The sequence below is a fragment of the Bufo bufo genome, chromosome 8 (genome assembly GCF_905171765.1).
Source record: "Bufo bufo chromosome 8, aBufBuf1.1, whole genome shotgun sequence".
Lineage (NCBI taxonomy): Eukaryota > Metazoa > Chordata > Amphibia > Anura > Bufonidae > Bufo > Bufo bufo.
Genome location: NC_053396.1, coordinates 106,313,087 through 106,328,273, shown reverse-complemented (window position 1 = coordinate 106,328,273; position 15,187 = coordinate 106,313,087). Strand labels below are relative to the sequence as shown.

Genomic DNA, 15,187 nt, shown 5'->3' with positions numbered 1-15,187 from the left:
CTTTTTTAACTGTTACACACATGATTCAATTCAAAACGGGTGTAAAGAAGTCCTCAGACCTGTCGCTGTTGGAGTTCACTATATTTATCAGTTGTGTGATTTTTTGAGACACGTGTGGCATTTTTGGGAACCAAGGGTACTGTATTTCTTTTGATGTAAGAATATGTTTTGGCGGTTTGGTGAGGATAGTCATTTTTGTTTGGCTTTGGTCTTGAACATCTGGTCTAATGGGCAGACTCTTTATGATGACAGTACATAATTTTAGTCCCTAACCAACTTTAACTCAGTTTCTTGATTCTTCCATGCCTTGAAGTAATATTGCATTGCTATGACATTTTTATATTTTTGCATGTTGGGAGTAATATTGTACCCAATAGCAGCTAAAGCAACAATGTCACCCGCAGACATTGGAAAGACTAAAGGAACAAATGTATAGAGGAGCAGACTCTATCTTGGAGAACATTCCAAACATACCATTTATGCTCCAATTAGGGAGTGTGACCTTGGTCTTAATTGTGAATCTTCCATTCCCTAATTAGTTGTTTTGCCTTAGGTCTTAGCAACTATATTGGCCATTGTACTGTAGACTACCTGGTACACCAGCATCCAACTCAGGTTTTCCATTGGCAATTCCTTTTTTTAAATGTTTTTATAGCAGAAATGTGGTGCTCAAGAGCAGTCTCCTCTGGCTTACAAGGATAGAATTTAATTTAAAAAAAATCTGGAAAATGTATGGCATACAGTGTATGTGAAGTGAGAGATGTCACAGCTGAGGACCATGTGTGGAAATATCTGTATAATGCAATGGCTGGTTTTCTTTCAGCATCTTGTAGAAACGGAAATTGGATATTAGCTTAAATCATCGGAAAAATTTAGCTCACAATGGAGAACAGTTTCCATTTAAAGGGACACTTCCATTTTTGTATCACATACGGTGCTTGACCATTTTTGAACCCTTCAGAATTTTCTATACTTCTGCATGATTTTGACCTAAAAATACATCAGATTTTCACACAAAGTAAAGATGATGAAATTATTATCAGACTTGGACATTTATTATTTATTGAGGAAAATGATCCAGTTTCACGTGTCTGCAAGTGGCAAAAGTATGTGAACTTTTGCTTTCAGTATCTGGTATGACCCCCTTGTGCAGCAATAACTGTAACTAAACATTTCTAGTAATTATTAGTCGGGCAAATCAGCTTGGAGGAATTTTTGCCTATTTCTCCATACAAAAGAGCTTCAACTCTGTTATGTTGGTGGTTTTTCTCCTATTAATTGCTCACTTCAGGTCCTTCTAGAACATTTCTATTGGATTAAAGTCAGGAATTTGACTTGTCCTTTCTAAAACTTTCACCTTATTCTTCTTTAACCATTCCTTGGTAGAACGACTTTTGTCATTAGGGTCATTGTTTTGCTGCATGCGCAGTGACCTGCAGCAGGAGAGTCAGGAAGAGTGAAGTGGTAGTTGTGGCACCGATAAGAGTGGTGGTGGTTCTCGGTGGCTGTCCTCACTCCTGCGCTTCCTGGGGCCATGCACTGATTGGAGGGGCGCAACCCTTCTTCCCCTTGGGGCACACCCTGCTAGATGGTGACTGTGGCGCCTTTAGATGTATGTGGTGCTGAGGTGCAAGGCAGGAGGCCTAGATGATAGAGGCCAGTGGATGGATGTGGAGTCAATGACCAGGCCAGTTTGGTTGGAACAAATACAGTCTCTCTTTACTAACTACATCATGTGAGTTGAGCAAAAGGCACAGTTCTGAGGTAAATCACAGAGTTGGCTTTACACAATAGTTGTGCATGTGCAGTAGCACTGGTATTAATGGTAGTAATCTTCACTCTCTCTCTCTCTCTGCAAATGCTAGCAATCTTCCCAAATAACCACGGGCATGCTATTTCATTCTCATCAATAATTTCTGTAATGCCCAGGCTGCAGGGTGGAGATCTCAGATTTAAATGCAAAGTGTGGTAGGCGCTGAATCAATACACCTTTTCCACAAGCAGTAAAGTCCTTTGCCATAAACATTTGTTACCTTACTGTCTTTCCAGCATGGTCTTGATGGTTCTAAAACGTCTGTCCAATTTTCAGGCTATTTTTCTCTCAGGGGTAGTCTCTCAGTTAGTTTCTCTCTGGCAGGTCTGCCTGTCTCAGGGATTAAGGGTCCAAGGTCTAGGTTTTTCCTTTGCACATTTTTAAGCACCACTGTATGTGAATATTCTATGTAATGCTTTATCCTTAAAAACAGGTGGATGGTTTTCTGGATACAATTTTTAAAGTCACTCCGTGTATTCTACCTCCTGTCCTAGCTTTTTAACTTCTTCGTTTTTTAAGCTTTTAGCACCCCAATCAGCCTAACTTAAAGGGGTTCTCCAGGACTAGAAAAAGACAGCTGCTCTCTTCCAAAAAATAGCACCATGCCTGTCAACAGGTTATGTGTGGTATTACTGCCTAGCCCCATTCACTTCAATGGGGCCAAGTTGCAATACCACACACAAATTGTGGACATTTTTGGTGCTGTTTTTGGGAGAAAGCAGTCATATGTCATGGCTGAGGATGGGGAAACCCTCAGCCGTGCGATGCCAGAAGATGTTTGGAAGCTACTAGGCCAGAAACAACAGAATTATGGAGCAGGTCACCTCCTAACGCATCCCTAATCTGACCCTGACTCCTAGCTGCATGAGCCAACCTTGATGGTAGGAGGGCTCATGCTCCGGAACCTCGGATCCCTACTCACCCTCCGCCGATCCCTGAACTAGGAGCTGGGTAGACCACCTGTTCCTCCTGGATGCGGAGAAACAGGAGTCTAAACTGGCCGAGCTGCAAGGGGATATAAACATAAACAGACTATGGATATGGCAGGAGAGTGAAAGACTTCCACCCCTACCTGCCACAGACACACTGACTGGATCCCTGGACACAAGTGCTGAAGTCCACACACAGACATAAAAGGACACAGCACACAAACACACAGGAATCCAGAACCATAGCTGCAATAATAACAGACACCACATAAACATAAACTTAACATCACATAACAACATTTATGACCACAAGGGTGGCCCTCACTGGCAGATGGTATAAAGTAGGAGGATGACTCCAGCAGACCATGGCTGAAGTACCCCCCAGAGTCTGGTCTCCAGAAAGGCTTTATAGCCCAAAGTAGCCACACCCACACTCAGACACACCCAGTGTTCACACAGAAAGAAGGGAGTTAACCCTTCCTACACCAGGCAGGGTAGTGAAGCCACTTAAAGGGAAAAGCACATAAACACACTCACCTGTTACCGCCAGCAACGGCATGCGTGGCAACCATGTCCTGAGGAACAGCCAGCAGGCCGAGACACTGCCACCACATGCGCACAACACCAGACGTTGCCACGGACAACCGTAAGTGAAGGGAGGTGTCACAGTGCATAGAAACATAACCTCGTGCACAACAAACAGACAAAGTGCATACACAAAACTACACGTTGCCAAAGACAACCGCATGCATGGACAGCGAGCCGCCCAGCAAGCAGCTCAGGCTGCTCCACTGCCCAACAACCACAAGTTGCCAGCGGCAACCACACGTGAGGCAAGATACTAGCCCTCACCTGTGGTTGACAACAATACCAGACCGCGGGCAAATGCATGCGGCTCCCAAGGAGTCACGACCATGACCATGGTCGTGACATCATATTTTTGTAGTTCCGGAGAACACCTTCAACTTTTTTCAGTCAGACCATCACTGTGACCAGAGAACCCCCTGTAGTGACTCAATCAGATCATCACACATTACATCAATCAATGTAATGCTGTTCTGTGGGCATCTTTATCTAGACCTATCAAGAGAACAGACATATCAAAATATCACAGAAGATTAGCAGAGGAGCTTAGACCGCTACCAGTCTCAGTGGAGAGAGGGCCATGGAATATCCTTGAAAGGGATTGTTATTGTTGGTCAATAAATGGAGTGGTCGCTTGGCCAGTCAACATTTTTTTATGCTTTACAGATTGTGAGCAGTCTGACAACCTCACGGAACAGCAACCAGTCTGGAATTATTTTCTGCAAGGCATCTAACAAAGCAGGAATGGATGAAAGATCAATGCATTTAATTCTATCAGGTGACTATTTACATTATTCTATTAGTACTGCATTTTTTTTTTCTTCCCTTTCCAGGATCTTGGTGTTTTATCTAGCCATCTTAGTGATGAATAATGTCTTTCCCAATTTGTTGTGTGAGTGCTGCTGCATGTAAAGACTACAGCAGAATTCAGGTCTCTACATAGGTCACTCTTCTCCTGAGCAGTGTATGGGTTACCAATACTGTACATTGAACACAGAGGTTGTATCCCTGCTGCAGCCACGTTACAAACTTTATGTAAAAGTTTGTACTTTAAGTTTGGGACCCTGCTGCAATAAGGATACCTTTTCTGTGTCATTGCTTTGTAAGGGCGTACTGTATAACACTGCAAAATACTGAGATCTTGCTCAGGACAAAGCAGTCATAGAGACACGTAACATAAGGACCAAACCGTAGCTTAATCTATGCAAAATTGAGAGCAGTTGTTTTATATGGAAGTGTAAGACTCTGTTCACATCTGAGTCTAAAGTCTGCAGTGTGTTTTTTCCAGACACCAGACAGTCACGGGGGGCCTCGAGGTGCTGTTGGTGTCCATCATATGACTGGTTCATCAGAATTTTAAAATGGAATTCCCAACACACATGTGAACTTAGCCTTACATAGGTAAACATTCTTACAGGCAAAACCACATTATATATGGATGCAGGTTTCTCTATCTTTATAGTTTATTACAGCTTTATATGTTAAACTATAGACAAACAAGGGCTTAGGTTAATCTAGATTTGCCATTAGTGTTTTGTTCAAGTTAGTCTTTTGTCAGCCAATGGCTTCGTACTGAAGTTTAGCAGGTACAACATTTTTATGAGAGCCTACCTTTGGCTCCATATAAGAGCACGTCCAATTTAAATTACATCATAAATCCCTGTTATTACACACACAAGACATGTCGCCAATAAGATCACATAGGCTATTAGTTAATCAGCTCAAACTAAATAGACCCTGGAGGCAAGCGACTGGCTCCAAAATCATCTTCTGCCTGTTTTTGGCCTGCTATATTGTCAGAGCCTGGTACTCTAGTAGGCCAGTACCTATCCTGTGTACTATCTTAGTGTGTCTGGTTTGTCACGTAGGCTGGCCATTCAACTTAGATGGTTGTCTTCTGCCTGTTTTGGGCATACTGTATTGTCAGAGCCTGGTACTCTAGTATGGCCAGTACTTATCCTGGGTACTATTTTAGTGTGTTTGGTTTGCCACTGAGGCTGGCCATACACATTAGATAGCTGTTGGCTTAATGCTTGTTCAGTTAAAAGCCTATCCATCCTGACTTCCTCATACACATACACACCAAACTCAGATAATTATACAATTATTGTCTGTAGCTAGAGGGCAGAAAGTCATAGCGAGACTGCTCTCATGGTAGATTATCTCCCCTAGAGCAAAAAAAATGTGAAGCCCATTGACTATAATGAGACCCAGTGGTGATCCAGCTTGTTTCGGGCATTAGTGCTTGCAGCCATATTTGTCTGGCCGAATGTCGGCATTAATGCTGGAAATAGGTCAGATTCCTGCTAGGTCCTATTATGGTCAATGGGGCTGGGCGGAGCTCCAGCAGCTTCTGGCTATGCTGGATGTGATGAACTCCATCAGGCTGTTCCTCTGCCAGAACATCCTGCCGAAACATTTTAGCCCTAATGTGAAACTAGTCTCATCTCATTTGACATTTTGAATGGTCAGTGCCACTAAAACCAATGTTTATCTAATGTGTATGGTTGGCTTAACTCTTGATTATACTTGTACATAGAGAGGCAAACTTCTTCTGCAAAGAACAGGTTTTGAAATGATCATATTACCTCTTCCAACAGAAACATTAGTCAGCAGGTATTTGTTTATTTGTTGACTCTGGATATTCTTATTAAAGGGAGGCTGTCAGCAGTTATCAGTCCTCAAAACTGCTTACAGCACTCTATATGATGGGGAGAGTGGTGCAGGCAAAACTAGAGAGATGATCATGCAGGTTGCATGGTAGAGAAATTGATGTTTTCATCTCACTGCATATGACTGCATATGCCCAGTATGTGGTCCTTTCAAGTTGAGTTCCTTAGACTCTCTGAGACCTCCTGGACAATTCCCTCTACTCTAAATGACAGCTCGAGTGGTACTCGAGTGGATGCCAGAGTTGTCACTCAAAGCAGATGGAAGAGTCTGGGAAGCGTTCAGTGCAGAGAAGTCAGGACACTGAACATGAAAGGACCGCCTCCTGGGCACTTGCAGTCATGGTAAGGTGGGATGAAAACATTCATATTTTAGTCATGCAGTCTGCATGACCATCTCTCTGGGTATGTTTGCTCTGCCTTTCCTGTCACCTACAGAGTGCTGTCAGCAGTTTTCAGGGCTCAAACTGCTGACAGACTTTTTAAGAGGCAGAATTAATAATCCTATTACATGTACTGAGAACAGTTTAGCTTGGACAAGATCACACCTTGAACACACTGTTATGCTGATTCAGAAATGTAACCTCCTTGTACATACACGTCAACCTTAAACAGCTGTAATGAATAAACCCCTAAAGAATTTTCTCTTGTGGTTTTCAAATAGCCAAACACTTCTCCACAGAGAATCTGTTCTGCTCTCTGATGTCTGTCTTATTTCAAAGTGGCAGCTCTACCATCTTTCATTTTATGCCTTTCAATAAAAGATCTTCTGCAGTAAACTTAAAGGGAACCTGTCATGTGGATATTTGATTATAATCTAACTAATTATATACAATCATTAACTACTAAAAAGTACCTTAGATGTATTCACTTACTGGTGTGACAGATGATTATCTCATAATATATACACAAAGATGCCGCATGCCGCATGCTAATGAGCTGATTTGAGTCCGGCGTGATGTCATTGAGTCCAGCGTATATTTAATTCAGAGCTATAGCCACTCCCGTGCCCACCTGCTGCTGGTTCATATGGAAACAAACTGTGAATTCAGCAGCAGGTGGGCGGGGAGAGTCAGGAGCTCATGAATATTCATGACTCATCATTATCAGCTGGAGCTTTTCAATACAAGATGTTGGCAGATTGACTGGGTCAATTAAAGAAAGTGACCCAGCATTTTGCTAAGAGAATCAGTCACTTATTTATGTTGCCCTTAGTTAGGACACCATAAAACTGGTGACAGGTTCCCTTTAAGAACACACAGTAGATTATCCAAAATGCATTGTAAGTGTTTACCTAGAGAATAAGGGATGTGGTATAGGGTTTACTGAATGTTGCCACCTACTGTGTTGAAAAGATCACCATATGGAACGTGATGGGATCACTTGTGCAGTTTCTGGTATACCATTACAGTTGTGGTGCCTCTTGTAAAACGTTGACCACAGCTAGATCTGACACTCTCTGTATTTAGGAGCCCACCTGGTGGCAAACAACATGACCCACTCCTTAATATAACAGTGGAAGCAACTGCTGTGCTCGATGCATTGATCTTGGATCCTCACTAGAAAGAGCCTTTGGCAATGGAACGTATGCAGTGTCAGACTCAGATGCTTATGGCCCACCAGTAAAATTCATTTTGGGGACCCACTGTAAAGCTACATACAAATATTATCTGCTTAAACATGGTTGAGGATACTGGTTGTTGGCCTCTGTACCTAGAAGTCTTCTCAGTCATTTTATGCATCTATATAGGTAGTTTGTTAAATAATACACCCAGTTTTTTACATGAACAAAGGTTGTTGGAGGTGCTGTATGCAGCTTATCTATATGTAATGCAATCAGTGTGCTGTGCCAGATGCCATATGTGGGATACTAGCGGCCCACCTTGCTCAGGGGTTCACCGATGGATTTACCTGTTCCCCTGTGGGTCAGTCCAATCCTGAACTTCCACCAATACCTGACCATTGTGTTCTTGTAGTTTCCAAAGGCATCCTTAGTTGCCCAAAGAGTTGCCTGATTATGTTTATAGAAAAAAGGGTGTGTGGGTTGTATGCTAAATAACTGTTTAAAGTCAAGAAAATGGAGACGTTGTCAAGATGATATGTCAGGATATTTACACTCTAATCCCAACCGCCATGCTTGATTTAATTAAGTCTCAAAGGACAAGGGATAAGTCCAGCTGAAATCTTGCATGAGTACCATTGTGGTCAATAACTTGGAAGAACTGGAAGCCGGGACAAGGGCATCCTAATTCACCACTCATGCACCATAAGTAGTCTGCAATGGTGCATGTGCAAGACTTTGCTGGGGCTCATGTTGACACAACCTGTTCTCAGGGACATCATTTATGCCTGGCATAGTGAATACTGTAGCTATAAAGTTTTGACTTTTTCATAATATTAAAGCACCCTCTTTCGTAATAAGGACACCTTTGGACAATACTGGAGAACAATACTTAGGTACTGGTGGTTATTTGGGGGTCAGAAATGTTCTGACGGGTTCCTTCTAAATGAAAGTTTGGTACTAAGCTCACCCATAAAAGCAGAGTAGCAGCCCTAAAACCGTCCATTTTTTTGTATCTGCTTTTTTACAAGTTCTGGTATTATAGTGCTAGAGATAAAATCCAAGACTTCACAGACATATGCACATCTATGTAATTTTATATCTTTTGGATTAAGATATGGGACAGAAGAGAAAAGTATATGTTTATTTAACTTTAGTGTCCCTTTAAAAAGTTTCCATTGCTCGTTTTACTGATGCTCTTAGTACAGTTAGAAAATTGGAGATGTTTTCGAAACTAAATACTCAACATATAAAACACCTAGTGGTTTCTGAAGCAGAATATATTATGGTATACCCATGTCTAATGATATAAAATTTATAACCATAACTAACATGTACAGTATATGCCATTATTGAATTGATAATTGGCGAAGAACATTTCACTCAGCTGGAAAATGTGAATATATTCCTTTGCAGACTCAAGAGACTATTCAGTTATTTTTTCTTTTATTCTAATTTTTGTTAAGATTTTATTGAGATTGTCAGGACAATAGAACATGTTTCCATATAGAGGGGAATAGGGAAATATGAGCCATGAAGTAATGTATCCCACAAAAGAAAACTGTGCATAATGAACATGGTGCAAAACATATCAACCATTCCTTTGCTTACAAAAAGAAAATAAAAGAAACAAAAGTGAATAGAAAAAAGGATATAAGGAACAAAGATTTTGGTAAGGTGTGGAAAAGTTCTTGTATTAGAACTTCTATCTCCTCCTAGTACCACTGATAGTAGAAATAACAGCTGCAAGGAGTAACCAGCACTGGTGTCAGGTATTCCAAGATGGTAGAAGGCTCAGTAGAACGGGGCCATTTAGGTTCCTTATCAACTCTTGATATGGCAGTCCACGGATTGCAAATGAAAATCTCAGTTTTTATCTTCTGATTTTGATTTATTTTTATTCTTCTTCCTGTACATGATTATGGGGATAGCCATATTGCTGAGCTGTTAGCATAGGGAGACACATGGCAAGTGCTTATGTGCTAGGGACAGTGTTGATTAATAGAAAAATATTGGATAGGGACAGTGCAGAGAGACTTATTCTGGATCAGTTTTGTTTATTCCTACAGTTACTTATTTATTCCTACATCAGCCGTAAACTAAGATATGTAATTCATTACCAATAAGATGGAAGCCTTTATTATTCCACTGTCAGTGTTCCAACCAATACCATCCAGACCCTTTTAGTGGGGCCAGGTCTTAATGATGACCATCCTCATCTTACAAATCATAGTTCAAAGTCTGGATTTTCCTGATAACATATTCTCATCGATATTAGATGATCTGGAAAAGGAGAAAAAACTGATGGTAGAAGAAGGGCTCCCACCTGTAGGGCTGGAGAGTGCTGGGGTTGGAGAAGTGGGTATGCCAGAGCTGATTAATATTCTGTGTTTACTGTCAAATAACCTGCAGGAGATTTCAGGCCAGAACAGCAATAATATGCATAGTGTGTCCCCACCTAACCAGCCAAACCCCATACCAGCAACATCCCCTGTTTAAAAGTGAACTAAAGGTACTGTGCAGCCACTAACAATGAAGAAAGACTATACAGTGTGGTCTTCATTATTAAATGAAAGGCCACACAGTTCTTCACCACAGCATGGCTGCAACCCGCCCGCAAAACTGCTGCTCCGTGTGGCCGTTCCCTAAGGCAGAGTGGCCTGGTTATGCCTGATTTATAGCGATTTGTAACAAAATTTGTAACAAATCAAATTTCTTGGCTAATTTCAGCAAAGTTGCCAAATCGAATTTTTCAAAACTCATCTCTAGTCTCAACATATCATTAGGCTTAGTGGACAGTGTGAAAAGTGCAGGATTTGGGGCTTTTTTAAAAAATATAGTGACATGGAAAATAAAATAAAAAATTCCCCAAATTCCCTAAAAAATTGTTTCATATAAAAATAGAAGTTAAACATTACGTAATTGTCTCAGGACACATTCCATTTCATACCTTTATACTGTAGATACCATATTTCATGGTAATTGCAGCCACACAAAGCTAACATAGGTAATGGGTCCAAGTATACTTTCTGCATCAGGTCTAAGAGCTGCATATTATACCACTGGATGTATTTCTGTGACAAACTGATTATATCGCAATACCCTATTTGACATATTGACTTAATTTGATTGAGGAAGAGACTTTAAAGATCTGACTCTGAATAGAATAGGTGCAGCTTAAATATCATCTGTTTAAGTTTAGGTGTTTGATGCGGTGAAGAAAGTAATACTTATCACAATGGGAGATCAACAATTTGAAAAGATGAATATAATCTCTCATATGATGTTCTTTAACTTGGACTATTGAGATAGGAACTTGCTGGATCATATTAAGCAAAGGGTCAGGAAAATTCTTGGAATTGTCAACATGGTAATCTCATTGACTCATTGTTAGATATTTCCATCAAGTGCATCGCACTTGTCCAATATGATTTCAGTTCTGCTGCTTGTTTAATTTAGAAGACAGTGAAATTACTACCTCCTGACTGACAAAAGAGAATACAAGTATCGCAGTAATAGGTTCCAGGCCGCAGTAGCTACGTCTTAGCTGTCTCCATATGGTTCAGGCATACAAAGGTCGGTATGTGATTTGCACGCACCACATCCAAAATCAACGACTGGCATCTGTAATAAAGAGAGCCATTTTATGCATTTGTTATTGGAAACCTCTTTGTGTTATCCTAAGTGCACAGATATATTTGTACAATGTTAAAAACTGTTTATTGAAGAATCAATGTATATAATACTTTATTCTGACACTCGATAGAAAATGTTAGACAAGTTCACATAGGCTAATACATCATAATAATATAATTTTATGCTGCACACGACATAATAATATTATTCATCATATATGCCAGACTTAAATAGATATAAAGCTTATAAAATTCTGTAAGCAATACAAGCATTGCATTGTAGGATTGCATGTTAACTGAGATGGGTTTCTATTAAAGAAGGTGCATTGACCAGGAATGGGTTCGCTGACGCCACTTTAATGCAGTGGAAGGGTCAGGTGGATAATATATCCTGTATTTGTCGTGACGCCAATTGCAGCATGCGCAGGGTACTATCCCAGGGCCCTTCCAAGGTGTTAGTTATAACGCACATCCCAGATTAGGAATGCCAGAGTGGTGTAATGGCCTATAGTGATGAGCGGCAGGGGTCATATTCGAATTTGCAATATTTAGCAAATATTTTGTAGAATATTCAGCGAATATTCACGAATTTGAATATTCGGTATATTCTACGATTTTTTTTACTCGAAAAATCGACAAGGTAATGATCGCGTAATATGCGAATTTTCGTAATGCTAATTTTTATCGCAAATTTTTCAATTGCCGAGCAAAAACATGATTCCTCCCTGCTTCTTCCTTGTGGGCCAATGAGTCATAGCCCTATATCGAATATATTAGTTTTTTCAAATATTCGTAATATTTTAAAACAAGAATATATAGCAATACAGCAAATATTTGAAAAAAACGAATGTAGAGCAATTTAGCTAATATAGTGCTATAATCTTTTTTTTTAATAGTTGTAATTTTTTTCCAATCTGAATTTCAGATGAGAAAAAAATTACAACTATTAGACAAAGAAGCACTATATTAGCTAAATTGCTCTATATTCGTTTTTTTTTTTCCGAATATTCGCTATATTGCTATATATTCTTGTTTTAGAATATTAAGAATATAAAAAAAAGAAAATATAAGTTTTTTCGAATATTCGGAATATTCTAAAACAAGAATATATAGCAATATAGCGAATATTCGAAAAAACTATTAGACAAAGAAGATTATAGCACTATATTAGCTAAATTGCTCTATATTCGTTTTTTTCGAATATTCGCTATATTGCTATATATTCTTGTTTTAGAATATTACGAATATTCAAAAAAACTAATATATTCGATATAGTGCTATATATTTGTTTTTTAGAATATCCATCATTTTTCCCATTTAAAGTAATGATTCCTCCCTGCTTCTTGCTTGCGGGCCAATGAGTCATTGGCCCACAAGCAAGAAGCAGGGAGGAATCAAGTTTTTACTCGGCAATTGAAAAATTTGCGATAAAAATTTGCATTACGAAAATTCGTATTATCAAAATTTGCAATAAAAAAACCTTGAATATTCGAAATTACGAATATATATCACGATATTCTAAATATTCGCTAATTTTCGAAGTACCTATATTCGCGATAAAAAATTCGCAATTCGAATATTCGTGATCAATAATGGCCTATAATGTCTCTGTAGGATAGTGATAATTGCGTCACAGTGTCTCCTACCTGGGTACGGCCGGACTCCTGGCTCACTTGCAATAAATTTTAGTGTAGTGATAGTAGGAGTAATAGAGGAACTTGGCAGAATAAATGATGTCCAGACGTTTAGATAAAGTTCAAATGTTTCTTTACTTGAGGTAACTTTCATCCAAGCAGTATACAGCTTTGGTCTCTTGGTCCCAGCAGGTTTTGACAATCATTGGCAGGAATGAGTACTTCTGCTTTAAATGTGGAGCTTGCAGGATAAAACGTCTGCTTGGTAGCTCTGTAACTATGGCAGGGTTAGCTTCTGCACTTATCTGGTACCTTCTGCTTTGTGGTGACAGACTAGCTGAGGAGGAATAGGCTTCTCCTAGGACTCTGGACTTATCTCACAGATAGATTCTCAGGGGATGCTTTCTTCCTGGAACTCTGGAGTTTGCCTGTAGTTTCTGCTTTCTCATCCACCTGAGCTGAAGGTGCTCAAGCTGGGTATATGGCCACGTCTCACCCGAGACGAGGTCCTTGCTGTCTTCCCTATGCAGGGGTTCTCCTGAATGCTATCACACAGCCTTCCTCAACAGGGGTGGCTGGCACACTGACTCTAACCTCCTTCTCCACCCATCCTGCAGGATGTGGGACCAGCCCACCTCTCCACAAAGCGGGAGCTAAGCTGGAATAATCCATTCGAGCTCAGATACACTAAACTGTAGCTTGTACCTGCCAATTTGTTGCTGCCACCTATTGGTAACCAGGCAAATTACATGAACAATTACTTTTAACATAGATTTATATGCACATTTGTGGAAGACATAATGTAATATCTGATGACAGTATAAAGGCTCTTAGAAGATAGTAGCGGGAAGAGGCGTGTAGTAACACAACTCTGGGGTGTTAAATAGGCAGATCTTAGGCTCCCTTCACACATATTTTTTTTCTTTTTGCTTATTTTTATGGTTTTCTGGTAGCAAGCATTTTTCTTTGTGTTTCGTTGGGGGCATGCTGTAGTATTTTTTTACTGTATACTTGTACACAAAAACTTGTTTTTTCAGACATTTTTCAACTCCAACTCCTAGAGTCTGCTGCATTTTGACTAAAACAGCAAAAACACTAAAAACGCACAAACGCAACACAACAAATGTCATGTAAAAACGCTTTATAGTGAATTTCATAATCCACTTTCGGCTTTAAAGAGGAACTTTCACCAGTTTTTTTCTTTATAGAAGCAATACCTCATAGCCCATGTTCAGTGGATGTCATATTGCAAATTTTTTCCATGATATGCTCCTCCGTTGTGCCGCTCTGCAACCCCAACACCCCCCCCCCCCCCCTACACACACACGCGCGCTCGCGGTTTAGATGCCTGCTATGCTAATTAATAGCATCGGTAAAGGGAGGAGAAGACCTCTGCTTTTCTCAGTGGTCATCTCCTTCTCCCTGGCTGTGACATAGTCCAATGGCAGCGGACCGCACCACAGGGAGAAGGTGAGTAAAAACTGGTGAAAGGTCCTCTGTAAAGAAGCATCTGGGCGCATAAAAAAGCACATGGAGAAAACACCCCAAAAAAGACTGCTAAAAAGCCCCTCCTGCCCAAAAAAAGCAGCATGAAACCAGCTTTAAATGGGCTGTCATCTGGGACTATGATATAGCATTAAAGTCAGATAGGTGCAGGTCCTACCTCTGAGACCCACCACCTATTTCCAGAACAGACCCCTGAAAGTGAAGGAGAGCGCAGTGTGCATACGCAACGTATTCTCCATTGATTTCTTTGGGAGTTTCAAAAAATACGCGCTCAGCTATAAGTCCCATAGAAATGAATGGAGAGTGCTACAGGCAAGAGTAGACACCACTCCATTCACCTCTATGGGACTGCCGGAGATAGCTGACAGTGCCCAGCTATTTTCGGCAGTCCCATAGAAATTAATGGAAGGTGGCTGCGCACTTGTGACTACCATTTCGGGGGTTCCATTCTGGAGATAGGTAGGACCCACATCTTTTTGACATCGGTGGCATATCCTAGCAATATGCATCAGCAGAAAACTAGCTCTGCTTACAACAGCTCCCCTTCCATTGCTGGGATGTGACAGCAATCTGCATGACAGGTAAGTTTTTAATGAGAATGTATTTTAACACTTTTTTGTTAGTGTAAGTTTGACTTACAGTACTACTTTTATAAGCTTAGCTATGAGAATATATTGCTTCCTGGATTCACCATATGGTGCAACATAAAGCAATACTCAGGATTCTGTCACAAAAAGAAGATAAAGAAGATCTGTGAGCTGTTTCTAATAGAGTCTTTCTTTTTATTATCAGTGAGCTACCACTAAAGAAAATGCTATAACTTATAACAAATGAATCTGTTGGAATAGCTCGAAA

General features: G+C 40.3%; 1 protein-coding gene across 1 annotated transcript in view; it reads left to right on the top strand.

Moving 5' to 3' along the window:
- The window catches only part of LOC120977993 (vascular endothelial growth factor receptor kdr-like), a 207,603-nt gene that overhangs the window by 136,008 nt on the left and 56,408 nt on the right, over window positions 1-15,187 (top strand). The window contains exon 12 of the mRNA XM_040406207.1: window positions 3,994-4,105. Coding sequence (XP_040262141.1) covers window positions 3,994-4,105 — 112 coding nt within the window. The remainder of the gene's footprint in view (window positions 1-3,993; window positions 4,106-15,187) is intronic.